Source organism: Cydia amplana, chromosome 18 (genome assembly GCF_948474715.1).
Source record: "Cydia amplana chromosome 18, ilCydAmpl1.1, whole genome shotgun sequence".
In the NCBI taxonomy this organism is placed as follows: domain Eukaryota; kingdom Metazoa; phylum Arthropoda; class Insecta; order Lepidoptera; family Tortricidae; genus Cydia; species Cydia amplana.
Genome location: NC_086086.1, coordinates 4,760,996 through 4,776,946, shown reverse-complemented (window position 1 = coordinate 4,776,946; position 15,951 = coordinate 4,760,996). Strand labels below are relative to the sequence as shown.

General features: G+C 39.6%; 1 protein-coding gene across 1 annotated transcript; it reads left to right on the top strand.

The window, feature by feature from the left end:
- Positions 1 to 1,682: 1,682 nt before the first annotated feature.
- Positions 1,683 to 8,164, top strand: LOC134656269 (pancreatic triacylglycerol lipase-like). Its single transcript, XM_063511788.1, has 6 exons — positions 1,683 to 1,763; positions 4,063 to 4,243; positions 4,849 to 4,997; positions 5,837 to 6,082; positions 7,129 to 7,471; positions 8,049 to 8,164. Exons 1-6 carry the CDS (start codon positions 1,730 to 1,732, stop codon positions 8,092 to 8,094), a joined length of 999 nt encoding a protein of 332 aa, XP_063367858.1. The 5' UTR covers positions 1,683 to 1,729; the 3' UTR covers positions 8,095 to 8,164.
- Positions 8,165 to 15,951: the final 7,787 nt, after the last annotated feature.

Genomic DNA, 15,951 nt, shown 5'->3' with positions numbered 1-15,951 from the left:
GCAACGCTGCGGCTTTTATACGCATATATTTTTTATACTTTAGACTTGACATATGGTCTGCTAACTTGCACGCGCATCATAACTAATTCATCAACTTTAATCCCATCATAATATTAATCAAGATTGATTACATTTTCTTTTGCTTGCGATATGATCAGACAGACCTTTTCAGACAAAAAATATTATAATAATCTGTTATAAAATTACTAGATTAGATACTGTTAGTGTAATTATAGTTATATATAGTTCCGGAAAGTGTTTTTAGTTATACCACAATGGTAGCAAACACGCATGCCAGGGGGGGTCTAGCCAAGTTGACAATCGTTTATCGACTATCGTAAAATGGGGTGAGTAGGATCAAAACTGAAATTCAAACCTCGATAACATTTTTTTTTTACATATGAAAACTGAATGGTGTATATAATGACGTTTGTATTTTATTTTGGGTAGTTCTATTTCATAACTTTGACGATAAAGAGGAAAACCCACCTCACCCCGTAGTGCCTCGTATTGGGGGTGAGAGGGGTTTTCATACAAAGGTGATTTTGGAAGATTGTTGGATCGATGTTTTTTTATTATGCGTATTACTATAGCTCCATTTTAAATTGGAATACATTATTTTTGTAGCAGTAGCCTTCAAATCCCTTCTCACCCCCCTCTCAAACCTTCTCTCCCCATTCATAACCCACCTCTCCCCGCGAAACCTACTCACCCCGTTTACGGTATAGAAAATAGGCCACTCTTTGAAAGCTCTAGAATTATATTAATATAATAGGTAGTTCTTTTTTCTTTTCTCATGCTTTGAAAGTGGCTGATTGTTTACGTGTGAAGTGGTTTGAGTGTTTCATTTTGATCTTAGGAAGATTTACTTTACATGTGTATATTTTTTGTTTTACAGTTAGCAATGAAAATTCGGTACAAAAGGAACTTGTCGTAAATAATGTCCATACTCGCGTTTCCATAGAATAACTTTATATCTAAATTGTTTAATATGTTTGCTTTAGCACCTGTTTTCCAATTTTGCAGTCGATTTTTATTATCTAATTATCTGTCATGCACCTACATGTGATTAAAAAAAGCGGCCAAGTGCGAGTCGGACTCGCCCATGAAGGGTTCCGTATTTAGGCGATTTATGACGTATAAAAAAAAACTACTTACTAGATCTCGTTCAAACCAATTTTCGGTGGAAGTTTACATGGTAATGTACATCATATATTTTTTTTAGTTTTATCATTCTCTTATTTTAGAAGTTACAGGGGGGGGGGACACACATTTTACCACTTTGGAAGTGTCTCTCGCGCAAACTATTCAGTTTAGAAAAAAATGATATTAGAAACCTCAATAAAAATTTTTGAGTTTCAGTTCAAAGTATGGGGAACCCCAAAAATTTATTGTTATTTTTCTATTTTTGTGTGAAAATCTTAATGCGGTTCACAGAATACATCTACTTACCAAGTTTCAACAGTATAGTTCTTATAGTTTCGGAGAAAAGTGGCTGTGACATACGGACGGACAGACAGACGGACAGACAGACAAACAGACAGACAGACAGACAGACAGACAGACAGACATGACGAATCTATAAGGGTTCCGTTTTTTGCCATTTGGCTACGGAACCCTAAAAATACGTACAGGATAAGATAAATAATCAAAAATGATAGCCTACCCGTAAAGTATAAAAGATTGTTTGCGGGTGGTAGCTTCAGTCGTTCAACTGGCAGAACTGAATATGCGTACCGCCATAGTGCTTCTTGCTTTTGCGGGTACGTCGTTATAATTTTTTTTTATAAATCGTGTAAAATATAATTACACGTAAGATATAACGTTAGACTTATACCAAGATAAGTCTGCAAGGATTTTGATAGCACACGTCGCAATGCAAGTGTTATATTCACGTCATAATTTCATAGAAAGTTTGAAGTTTAAAATAACAATTGCAGTGCGTGTGCTATCAAAATCGTTGCAGACTTGTCTTGGTCTGACTCTATATAATTTTGTAAAGTTGGGCTAGGTAGGTATAATATACCAAATATTATTATTTTATTTGGGATTTAACTTTTGCTGTTTTAAAATGGTGCAATAAGTTTATACAAACAATGTTCCATTTATTCGGAAAAAGTTAGAAACATGATGAAACGTGTAACTTACTTAGCGCCACTTGCACCATCCCGCTAACCCGGGGTTAACCGGTTAAACCAATAACCCACTGTAAAATTGCACTGGTACCCATGGAAACTCCAGGTTTAACTGGTTAACCCCGGGTTAGTGAATGGTGCAAGTGGCCCTTAGCAATGAAACTAGTTAAAGTTATAAGCCCCAACTTGCAATGAATTTATAATACTTAATTATAATTGGGTACAAGTACTCTATGCCAATTTACAAAGACCCTTTTTAATCGAGTTTCGTGCCGTACAGGACAACAGTGCCACCTAGCGTTGTCAGTTATTTTAGATAATTATGATAAATACTTATTTAATTATTTCTTACTTTAAAATGCTGAGGAAGACATATAAGCCTGATAAGATTGATAAGCAATTTCCAAAAAAAATACTAATGTTAATTTCATTTATTTTAAGTTGTGTGCCGTTACACTGCATACCATAGGAGTATAATTTTAGTACCGTGGAATGGGGTTACTTTGATCAATTTCAAAATTAATATTTATTTATCTCCCCGAATATGGAATCCAAAAATAAATTTAAAAAATGACAGTAGGTGTCGGTTTTTGCTCCTCTATCGATTTCACCAATAATATTTTTTTAAATACTAATGTGTCCTTTAAAAAAAAATTCTAAAGTGGAGATCAACTTTAAACTTAATTTGGAGTTACTTTGATACCTCCCTTTTTTTCGACGGAATTCGATAGTATAGGGACGAAAACTTCAATAAGTACATTACAAAAAAATCCGTTCGCAGGTTTAGGATTTATAAGGATTTTATTGCCTTTGGGGTTACTTTGACAAAGAGAAAAAAGGTTAGCTTAGAAAAAATCAACTTTGTTGCAAAACAGTCTCATATTTTACGTATTTAAGGTAAGAAGCATAATTGAACAATAAAAACCTATCAAAATTTATTAAAAGTATGTACTTAATAACAATACGATGATGTACGGATGCTTGGCGTATCGACGGCCTGCCTTCGACCACTTCTGTCACAGCCCGGTTTAAAACTTTTTCAGAGTAGTTCCTATATGCTCAGGCGTTATTCTAAAACAATAATACAAAAATCAGTTAAAAAACCTTCAATATCTAAATAATCTAAAAACACTATATGTCGTCAAAGTAAACCCTTATAGGCGATCAATGACACCCCATGCCACAAAAACCGAGATACTAAAATGGCCGCCATGATTATGATTTGCAACAAGAATCGATGTTATAGGCCGATACATGCCTGATTCAATGGATTACATCAAATTTATGTATTTGCTATATAGAACATTGTACATTAGAAGTTATACAAGCTATTAAAAGTACGCAAAACTGATACTTTTGCATATTTTAATTTTTTTTCCATCGATCGACATGCTTGATCCCACGGACACAAATCACTAACTGATAGTGACGTTCAATCTTGCCAACCGTAAAAAAACAATCCACAGGGTGAGTTCAGAAAAAATTTAATCAAAAGTATATTTTCAGAGTAATCTATCTAATCTAATCTAATACCTTTAAACGAGCAATTCTTGTTTATTTATTTATTTATTTATATATATATTTCGGCGATCTCGGAAACGGCTCTAACGATTTCGATGAAATTTGGTATATGGGTGTTTTCGGGGGCGAAAAATCGATTTATCTTTGGAAAAATGCTGGTTTTTGAGTTTTTATATGTTTTCCGAGCAAAGCTCGGTCTCCCAGATATTATTGATAAAAGGTAACAACCCATGCGACAGCGGTATCTTTCGTCGTAAGTTTTGCGCGGCGGCGGCGCACCGTATCTTTTGTTTCAATCTTCTGTTGGTGATCCTAATAAATGAACAAATGAACAAATCTTATTTTTTTGGTTTGTTATGTAAAATAGAATGTTAGGTATAATCCTAATAAAAAATTACATTTTCAGCTTTCGCTTCGGCGGTGCCCGTGCCTGAAGAGCAGGCTGACTTCGAGTACCCGAGGTTCATCCAGTTTCCTGATGGCGACGGCGTTCCTCACACGGTGGACCTGCAGGAGGAGGTCGACCACAACCTCCTCGAAGAGGTGCAGAGGAACCCGGATAATAATCTGTACCTGCTCTATACCAGGTAACATAGCGTTTTCCTATATAGAGATAGAAAAGACAAGTTTTTCAACCGGCCTTCCTGAATTTGGGCCTTCAGGCTTTATTAGCCAATAAATTTGAGCAGGCGCTGGTGGGCTCGTACCAATGAGTTTTTCGGAACTTATGTACTATCATTTGATATTCACCATCAGTTGCTTTTCGGTGAAGGAAAACATCGTGAGGAAACCGGACTAATCCCAATAAAGCCTTAGTTTCCCCTCTGGGTTGGAAGGTCAGATGGCAGTCGCTTTCGTAAAAACTAGTGGCCACGCCAATTCTTGGGATTAGTTGCCAAGCGGACCCCAGGCTCCCATGAGCCGTGACAAAATGCCGGGATAACGCGAGGAAGAAGAAGAAGAAGTTTGAGCAGCATGATGCGTGCAAAACGCATTTTTGAATCTGCCCAAATTTTGCTTTACTTATAGGTAGGTACATATTTAGCCTTATAGACATCTTAGAAATGTCATGCGTTTGTTATTGTTTGTTTGAAAAGGACTCCCAACTCTGATGGTAATCTCAGATCTTATCGCAAATGACGTGACACATATCTTATGGTTTCATCTAAACACCCTTACTTCTGTACCACAGACGGAACCCACTTACCTCGCAAACGCTGGTCATCAACGACAGGAACTCAGTCTTGAACTCAAACTTCAACCCCAGCCACCCCACTGTGGTCATCGCGCACGGATGGCTCAGCAATCAGAACACAGACCTTAACCCCGTTATCAGAAACGGTAGGTTTTAAACTATCTGATAAATTTGATGTTCAAAATTAAACATTCATAAAATTATATTTGTAGCAGAAAACTGCACTTACAGTACAAAGTACAACAAGTTGAAAGTACAATTTGTCTGAACTAATAATTTATCGTAAAAGTTTGATTATCTTTTTGTGAATCATTTTGTTAAACGCAAGAAGTTTCCTAATATTGCAGAATTAAATTGAAAATATTGCCTTTGATTCTGATGACCTTAAGAAATAATTTCATACAACTTGAACTTGGAAACAAATCAAATTACAATCAGTTCTCATCAGCCACTCGAGGTCTTGGGCACTTTTTCTTTTGTATATGACGTCTAATATATCTACAGTTTATAAATTTTAACTTTCCTCCTATAAATAAATCATAATTTTCACACATAGTCATCAACTTTCGAGCATCATACAAGGGGCCGATTTTTGAAATTCGACCGCTCGATTTCGTGTATTTCGTTCAGTAATATCTCCACTACTAGGCATATAAATTCTACTAATAGAATTGAAAACGAGTGGTCAATACCACTCGATTCCAAATTTCTATCACTCGTATTTCAAAAATTAGCATTTCGCCGTTTTCCACCGATTTTCGAGTGACGAAATCGAGCGATCGAAATTCAAAAAACAGCCCCCAGGTCCCTTTTCAAACGCTACTACCTAATAATTTACTCCAAAATAAATATAACCGCTTAACTCAAAATAGGTGATTCTGGCAGGAAGACTAACAAACAGAGGGATCGACATACATAAATAAAATGTCAATTACATTTGTCTGCATAAAAATACAAACATTAATAAATAATCATTGATTTCCAGCTTACCTAAACAAAGGCGTAGCTAACGTCATCATTCTGGACTGGCGCCGCCTCGCCATCGGCGGTTACGTGACGGCTGTGAGTGGAGTCCCCGCGGTTGGTCGCGGCCTCGGTCAGTTCCTGCGATTCGTCCATGAGACCACTGGCGCCCCGTACAGCTCCATGCATCTCGTCGGATTCAGCCTGGGCGCTCATCTGGTTGGCAACGCAGGAAGAGAGCTGGGAGGAGCTGTTGCCCGTGTAACTGGTAAGTAAATACATTTGAGTTTAAACTTATATTGAGTTTAAAACATCATAATTATTATAAAATTAATTTGCACTTTCATGAACAAGTTTTATTCAATCAAGAACAAGCCGTTTACAAGATGACCAACATTTATCGATAACCGCCATCGCCAAACGAATAGTAAAAAGCGGCCAAGTGCGAGTCGGACTCGCCCATGAAGGGTTCCGTATTTAGGCGATTTATGACGTATAAAAAAAAAACTACTTACTAGATCTCGTTCAAACCAATTTTCGGTGGAAGTTTACATGGTAATGTACATCATATATTTTTTTTAGTATTATCATTCTCTTATTTTAGAATTTACAGGGGGGGGGGGGACACACACATTTTACCACTTTGGAAGTGTCTCTCGCGCAAACTATTCAGTTTAGAAAAAAATGATATTAGATGTTTTTCTTAAAAAAGATTTCATTTGTAAGTACAAAACGGAATACTTAATCAATTACAGCATGTACCTTAGGGACTTAACGTTATTACTAGAGATGCCCCGAATAGTGATTTTGGCCGAATACCGAATACCGAATATTCGGCCCCTCTCTCGGCCGAATACCGAATATTCGGCGACCGAATATTCGGCATGACATGCGAACATTTTGAGTCACAATTATTATGAAAACTGATCGCTAACAAAGCTCAACGTTAGATGACGTTAGCTAAGATATATTTTTGTTGAACAGCATTAATGAATATAGTCAAACAAAACAGACTCATGATAAAAATTAAATGTTTTCTAATCAACAAGTGCTCAAAAAAGGGCCTTTGTATTTAACAACTTTCCAAGAAGTCATTCTAAATATACCTACATAGTTTTTGGTTATTTTTATTTTGCATTTTTTCTTTTTAAGTAGGTGCAACAGATATTCGGTATTCGGCCGAATAGTAGGCAACATTCGGCCGAATACCGAATATTCGGCAAAGTGGCCGAATAGGCCGAATACCGAATAGTTCCCGAATATTCGTGGCATCTCTAGTTATTACACTAACTCTGAGACACTTTTGTCCATTAGGTTTAGACCCTGCCGGTCCCCTGTGGAATTATAACAGCAACCGTCTGGGTCCCAACGACGGCGTGTACGTGGAGGCGATTCATACTGATGGCGGCTATACTATTGGTGGTCTTGGCATCGGGACGGCGATTGCCAATGCCGACTTTTTCGCCAACGGCGGTATCTCTCAGCCCGCGTGCCTCACCAACATCTGCAACCACAACCGCGCGTGGGAGCTGTTTGCTGCTAGTGTGTCGTACAACCACCTTATCGGGCAAGAGTGCACATCCAACTTGCAGATCACTTTAGGTACCTGCAGAGGACAGTCACTTCATATGGGCAATGATTATTTGAGAAAGTGGGGGTAAGTTCAATTTTTTTTTTCTTTCAATTACTGGTTTAAAATATAATATTATAGATATCTCTTGATGAAATTAAATTGTTTATTTGTACACTATTTTTTAAGTGATGAAAGAGTAGTTAAAATGATTTGAATTCAAGAACTTCAATGAGTTACATAGATCCGCCCTTTAGAATGAAACTGACTTAAGTAATACAAAATCTCAACTTTTTGGGAAGAAGAAGAAGAAGGAATAAGATTATTAAAGTGTATCTCCTAAATTAATAAAGTATGCCCTTTAATTATTGAAAAGTTTTAACCAACTATTAAGCTTAAATATTAACTTTTATAACCGTTGATAAAAAATAGTTCTATTTTATAAAAAGTAGTTTATAATTACGATTTTCAGAAGGCCACTTTTTAACCGAAATGCTTTATTATCATTTGACTTAATGCGAATTAGGTTAGTTTCTTTTTACAAACTAAACATGATGTAATGCCGACATTCCGACAGTAAATTACATGTAATGATGTAATTTACTGTCGGAATGAAAACGACTCTGCTTGTGTATTATATTTATGTGTCTTTCCTTGTCTCCAGGTCTGGCAAATACCGAGTGAACACTGCACGAAGATATCCCTTCTAAAATTATTATATATATAAGGATTTGACGATAAACAAGATCTGCTATGTAATACTTGCTAAAAACAAGAATATATATTTAAAAAAACCGAAATCAAGGATTTTAAATTGGTATTCTCGGGGCGTTCATTGACAATGGCAAGTCATATGTATTTTTATAAAATTACATACGAAACCTAGTAAAATGGGGTGAGTAGGTTTCGCGGGGAGAGGTGGGTTATGAATGGGGAGACCTTCTCTTTTGAGAGGGGGGTGAGAAGTGATTTTAAGGCTACTGCTACAAAAATAATGTATTCCAATTTAAAATGGAGCTATAGTGATACGCATAATAAAAAAAAATCGGTCCAACATTCTTCCAAAATCACCTTTGTATGAAAAGCCCTCTCACCCCAAATACGAGGCACTACGGGGTGAGGTGGGTTTTCCTCTTTATCGTCAAAGTTATGAAATGGAACTACCCAAAATAAGATAAAAACTAAAATACAAACGTCCGGAACACTTATTATATACACCATTCAGTTTGCATATGTAAAAATAAAATGTTATCGAGGTTTGAATGTCAGTTTTGCGCCTACTCACCCCATTTTACGGTACCTATTACCTATTACTATATGTATAAAAATGTTAATCACAGTAGGTGAATGGGCACAAAGTAAATAAACAAAACGAATCACAGTATTCCTTTCCGTCCGTCACGTCACATGCATAATAAAAATCTCATTACTTAATATTGTAAATGGCAAATAAACTAGACCAGATCTATGCATAACTAAGTAACTAACATTACATTACCGTACGCTATTTTCCATTACAAGTTGTGATAGAACTTCACAAGTTTGCGCCGAGACGGCGCTGGCATAACACGCACCGAACACAGGCTCTGGAATTAACTTCAGAAATATACATTATTTACTTACTTTCAGTTGGTTATTTATTATATTACATGATAAATAATTATTTGAATAAATTAGGCAGCACTTTTTTGATACATAAATGTACTTTGGTTAAAGACGCGTAAGAGAGGAAAGGAGATTATAAATTCAAATCACATTGTATTATAACGTAGGTGTAACGGCTGGGAGTTAAAACACCAGTGAAAAATCCGAAAATTGCACAAAAAACTATATTATTCGAATTTAAAACGGAAAGTAGGTACACATATAAAAAAATGAGCGCAAGAGACGTGCGGCTGGCGCGGAGTCTAGATCGGAACCAATTCGGGTTTGTTCGGAAATGCATAGATGCACCCCGGCTCCCCGCACCTCTCTCAGCTCTTACACATTCATTGACGCTTTTAATGAGATATTATTTGCATCGCGAACATACCCCCCCCTAGTGCTGCACTAGCAGCACTCATCCCCTATCGGAAGGTGAGCGACGCGTGTGGCAGATCTGGTAAGTATTCCCGTTCTGGTCTTAATCCTCACCATTCGGATCCGCCCGTCTTTTCCAGGTATAACTTCTTGTATAATGCCCCTGGGCCACACATTGCGAGGCCCGTCTGGCTCTACAATAAGTACGAGGTCTCCAACTTGCAATGGCCTCGCCTCTGCTTGCCATTTCTTTCGCGGCACCAGGTCAGGCAGAACCTCCCTCACCCAACGCTTCCAGTATTGGTCAGCAAGGAGTTGAGCTATGCGCCATTGTTTTCGTAGAAAAAACTCTGATCCGTCAAAGACTCCAATGTGTGGTAGATTGGATGAGGTACCCACAAGAAAGTGGTTAGGTGTCAAAGTTTCCTGGCTATTTGGCTCGACAGAAACGTGGGTTAGCGGTCGGCTATTTACTATATTTTCAACTTCAGCGAGTAGCGTGTTTAAAGTCTCCTCTCTAGGAGCTCGTTCTTTTAGTATGGTTTTCAGGGATACCTTTACACTTCGTATTAGGCGCTCCCATGCACCTCCCCAGTGTGGGCTAGCAGGGGGAATAAAAGTCCATTTTGCCCCGTGGTTCATCGCTCCATCTTTGAGTTTCTCCTCGTCCAGTTCCTGAATCGACCTTCTAAGTTCAGTATCGGCACCTCGGAGATTCGTCCCATTGTCCGAAAACAATTGCTGAGGCCAGCCTCGTCTTGCTGCCATGCGGCGCAGAGCCATGATGAAGGAATCGGAGGTAAGTGATGCGACGGTCTCCAGGTGTATAGCTCTCACCGTTAAGCAGGTAAACAGGACGCCATATCTTTTTTCGCGTCTTCTCCCAATAGTTACCTCCATAGGATCGAACAGATCTACGCCACAAAAGGTAAAAGGACGTTGATGGTGAGCCAATCTAGCACCAGGTAGGTCTCCCATTCTGGGAATCTCTGGTTTACATTTTTTAAGTCGGCAGGTCATGCACTTAGATACAACGTTTTTAACGGTAGGTCTTAATTTTGTAATCCAGTATCTTTGTTTTATATTATTTACAACCAATTCCTGATATCCATGCGCAGAGCTGGTATGATAATATTTTACAATCAGGCGCGCCGTATAATTCTGACCATCTAGGATTGCAGGTCTTCTCATTGCCGGCGAAACATCTGCAGCCTCATCGATGCGGCCCGCCGCGCGCAAGACTCCATATTCGTCGAGGAACGGTGACAAAGTAAGTATTTTACTATTTTTATTAATGTGTTTTCCTTGTTCAAGGTCACTTATTTCTTGTCCGAAACTTTCAGCTTGAGAATATCTCAAAATTAAACTTTCAGCTTTCTCCATGGTGACATCTTTCTCAATGGTATGTTTTCTACATTTGTTTATAAAGGTAAGTACCATATTAGTAGACCTAAGTAGGCGCAACCAGGAAGAAAATCTTGTTGGGTCCGGCACAGGTAAGTCAATTTCATTATTTTGTATAATATTTACACATTCTAAATCATCTGTGTTTTTTATTTCAGGGTTCAGTACATCGGTTGGCCAGTCACACTCATCACGTCGGAGGAAGGTCGGTCCATGAAGCCATTCGTTTTCCAAAATGCGGCAGTCATAGTTTTTTCGCGTGCCCAAGTCCGCTATGTTTAATTTTGTAGGCACGTACCTCCATTCACTAATGAGCGTCATCTCGTCAATCTCGCCTAAGCGATGTGATATGTACGGTTTGTAGGTACGCGCGGCATTCCTTATCCAATGCAAAGTACAACTCGAATCACTCCAAAAGGTTCGTCGCTCGGCCTTTATCTTATGTTCCTTTGTTATCGCATCTGCTAAGCGAGCAGATAAAACAGCAGCTTGTAATTCCGCCCTAGGAATTGATAAGGTTTTATTAGGCATTACACGACTTCTGCTAGCTATAAATGCAACTTGTATTAATCCATTACATTCCCATCTCCAGTAAGCCACCGCGCACATAGCTATAGATGAACTGTCGCAAAATAGGTGCAACTGCAGGTTTGTATATTTATTATTATGCGGCGGCGCAGGCATAGATAACGATAAGGCCGGGACGGGCGCGTCGCCGCCTAGCGACAGCTGACTCTGCGTCGGCTCGGTGTGCGTTGCGCTGGCGGGGCTCGTTGCCGCGGCGTCGTTATAGTACCTGGGCAGTCTCACATTATCTAATGATTTAAGTAGATTCGTCCACTTGCACCATTCATCGTATATATCGTCAGGTACACCTTCATCCCAAGATATATTTAATCGCCAAGTATCACGAATAATCAGTTTTCCTATAATAGTAATTGGCGATAAAAATCCGTAAACATCGAAAATCGACATCACAACGCGCAGCATGGCACGCTTTGTTGGCCTTTGTTGTCCATTTATAATACTTTCCGGTATTTTTTTAAACGATACGTCAAACCCCAAGGTATCATCAACTGGACGCCACAATAGGCCGAGAGTTCGCTCGCCTTCGTACTGCTCGCCGGTTTTGAACTTTACGGCCATCTCACCTAGGGCTTCTTTCGGTAGGCTATCGAGTACTGCTGGGCTGTTGCACATAAAGTTGCGTATTTCAAAGTTTCCCTGTTTATGAATCATTTTAACTTCACGTATCAACTTGATTGCTGTTTCTTCATCTGGCACGCTGTCAATCCAGTCATCCATATAATGTTGCTTATGTATAGCTTCCGTGGCTGACGGATGTGATGACTCAAAGCGTTGAGCGTTCTTGTTTTTGATAAATTGGGCAATAAATGGCGAACAGCAAGCCCCAAATACTAAGGACGACATCGCATACGTTCTCACGGGTTCTTCGGGTTCTTTTCTGTATAAGAATCGGAATGCATTCTGATCTTCGGGTCTTATTTTTATGCGCAGAAACATGTCCTTTATGTCACCAGATATGGCGATAGGGTGCTCGCGGAATCTGAGCATTATACCGAAGAGAGACATGAGTAGGTCGGGCCCTTTTAATAAGTAGTCGTTTAGAGAAAATCCGTTCGTGGTAGCTGCGCCGTCAAAAACAAGCCGAAGTTTTGACTTATTTGGATTGTCTACTCCAAAATGTCCTAAGTACCAAGTTTTTGGCGTAACTTGAGTGTCGAGTAGTTCGTGCGCATAATCATTTTCGAATAAGTGTTCAAAACGTTCCATATACCTCTGTTTGTATGCGCTATTCTTTGACATCTTTTGCTCGACATTTCTTAAGCGTGACATCGCAAGGGGAAATGAGTCGGGCATAACACAGTTCACGTCTTTCCAGGGCAAACCGACGTGCCATTTGCCGTCAACGAGAGTAGAAGTTTGCTCCAGCAGTTCACGAGCGCGTTCATCTTCGCTATTCAGCCGCGGTTTAGTAGAAATTCCCATCGAATCCACTGCAAAGTTACGGCGAACCTTCTCGTGTAGATCATTAAGCAACCGGTTGTTCTCGGTGACGTCAGCGTCGTCGACATCATAAGTAGTTAAATGCAGGGTTGTAAACAGTGCGCGGTGTGATGACGTCACACCTGAGGGAACCCTGCCGTGTACACAGTAGCCCAGCGGAGTACGAGTTACATACGGCTCGTCGTGTGTACTTCCACCTATGATTTCTAATGGTAATATCAAATGATAATTATCTTGGCCGATTAGTATTTCAGGTTTTTTATACTGTCCGTTACTAAAATGTTTTTTATACTTTTGAACATGCGCGAACTTTTCACAATTAACTAAGTTGATATATTGTTTAGGTAAATCCAGTTCATTCACACTGCGCGCGCTCAACGTAAACAGTTTTTTGTCACTATTAGACACCGTAATGTTATCTATCTGCTCCGTTTCGCACGCTAACTGAGCATTGTGCCATGCACCACGCGCACGTAAGTACTTGGGCCGTCCCTGCAGGCCGGCCCGGGCGGCCAGACCAGCTGTTATCATCGACACACTAGTACCGTCGTCAAGGACCGCGGTCGTGTTTATAATAGTTCCATTAGGTCCGTGTACACTTATTGGCACGACTTTTATTAACACAACACTTTCGGAGGTACAGTCAATATGAGTAACGACTTGAGTTTCCGTGTTTTCAGTCTCGGGCGGTTCTTCTACGACGGGGTTGTTGCTTGATGTACCACGGTTAGTCGGTACGAAATGCAATAAGCGGTGATGCGCCTCACCGCAGTTATCAATATCACACACCGGCGCCGGGCACAGCTGTTTATCGTGATGACGTAACAGGCACTTGTAACAAAGTCCGGACCGCTTCACATAGCTCCAACGATCTTTTCGTAATGATTTTTTAAATTTCTTACAGTCTGTGAGATTGTGATTAGTTCCGTGACAATAACGACACTTAGTATAACTTTGTTCACTTTGTAGTAGTATAGTCTTAGCGTTGATATTATTGTCCGTGTATTTACGCTTAAAATTGTCCTTTGGAGCATTAATTAACGTAACACTACACTTTGATATTTTAATAGCTTCTTCGTTGAGAAAATCCGATAGTTGATCGAGTCTAGTCGTGGTACTTGCCGTGTTGTGTAGGTACCGGTAGTCCGCCCATTTAGACAAAAGAATGGTAGGCAGTTTAGATAACACAACTGTGATTAGACTCGAGTCTTCGAGGTGATTTTCACGGTTAAGTGCGAGTACAGCGGCAACATAGTTTTTAATTTTATTTGAAAACATAAGAATGTCTTTATGGTATTCTGGAGCCACTGAACTCAATTTTTTTATTTCTTGTTTTATACGCGACAAGATATTATCTGGGTTGCCGAACTGCAGCTCGAGCGTAGACATAAGTACTTCGGGAGAAGTAGCCGTGATGAGTAACGCCTGGACCGCGTCTTTTGCTGCGCCACGGAGACATTTTCGTAGCCGCCACAAGTTCTCGGAATCACTAAATTGACACAATCGAGTTGATTCTTCGTATGCCATCTTGAACTGCAGCCATTCCATTGCGTCACCAGTGAACAGTGGTAGATCCTTGGGTGTACTGATACGGCTTAGGAGTTTGGAGTTTTGTTTTTCAGTGATGCTAGTTGTGAGGAAATCTTTAAGTACGTTAGCGAGCTGGTGAATTGGACCGTCGGTGCTAGCGCCGTTCTGTAACGCTGGCGGGCACGGCAAGCCTGGCCCCTCGAGACCCTCGTTCCGTTCAGTGACTGGCCGTGACTCCAATTCTTGCTGACTTCGCTCCACCCATTTAGCAACCTCACTGCGTTTGGAAACTAAACTGTCGGCCTCCGATGAATGTGGACTGTAATCGTTATTTAATTCCGCTATCTCGGCTTCCAATCGCTTGTCAATTAACTCCATCCTAATTCGTGCTTTCTCTTCCGCCGCTTCTAGCTCCAGCTTCTTTTTGCGCGCTTCTACAGAAGATACAGAAGATTTCTTTGTTTTCGACACACTACTAACGGCGCGCTCAGATTTACGAGTCTTTTCTGTCTTGACTGTACTCGCGATCACTGATGTCACATCCAAAATCCGTTTTTGTGATGTTGAAGGTTGAACTTGTTCTTCTTTAGCTTCGGTATCCTGCGGCATATCGGTACCGGTCGCTTCTTTGTTTTCGGTACCCTCTAATTGCAACTGTTCCCGCTTAGCAACACTCCGTGTTTTAACATTTGACATCTTAGGCATCTTAGGCGTATGGAACATGTACGATCCGGTTCGAAGACCAGCTTTTGTAACGGCTGGGAGTTAAAACACCAGTGAAAAATCCGAAAATTGCACAAAAAACTATATTATTCGAATTTAAAACGGAAAGTAGGTACACATATAAAAAAATGAGCGCAAGAGACGTGCGGCTGGCGCGGAGTCTAGATCGGAACCAATTCGGGTTTGTTCGGAAATGCATAGATGCACCCCGGCTCCCCGCACCTCTCTCAGCTCTTACACATTCATTGACGCTTTTAATGAGATATTATTTGCATCGCGAACAGTAGGCGTAGGAGAAATGTCATAGACGAAACAATATCTACCTAAAGTCTATTTTTTTATTCGGTAGACTGAAATGACTCATACTATGAAAGGTCATTTTATATAGTCTACCGAATAAAAAATAGACTTTACCTACGTCCACTTACCTACCTGTATCAAAACTTGGTGTCTCTCATGTACCCTTCGTTTACCGACCGCTGTTAAGTTTCTGCGTTACACAAAACAATATATATTGACCTCAAAATCCATCACAATATCAAGAAATCAGGGGCGTGATTATACTGGCTTTCATGAGTTTAACTAGCTGGAGAACCGGTTGGAATTACCGGTTGGAACCGGGTTTAACGGACCAAATTCCATTTTATATCCCTCATAACTTAGGCTATTCCAATAACCAATAACGCACCTGAGCCGCCGGCATCTTCGTAACATAGGTTTTAATATAAATATTGAAAAAATAAAAAATAAAAATAAACTGAAATAGTAACTTTTGGCCGGAAATCACCTATGCTTGATTCATTTATTATTATTTTTAAATTACCTAACGATCATGTCGTGTATAGCTCATTAAAATTAAGCAT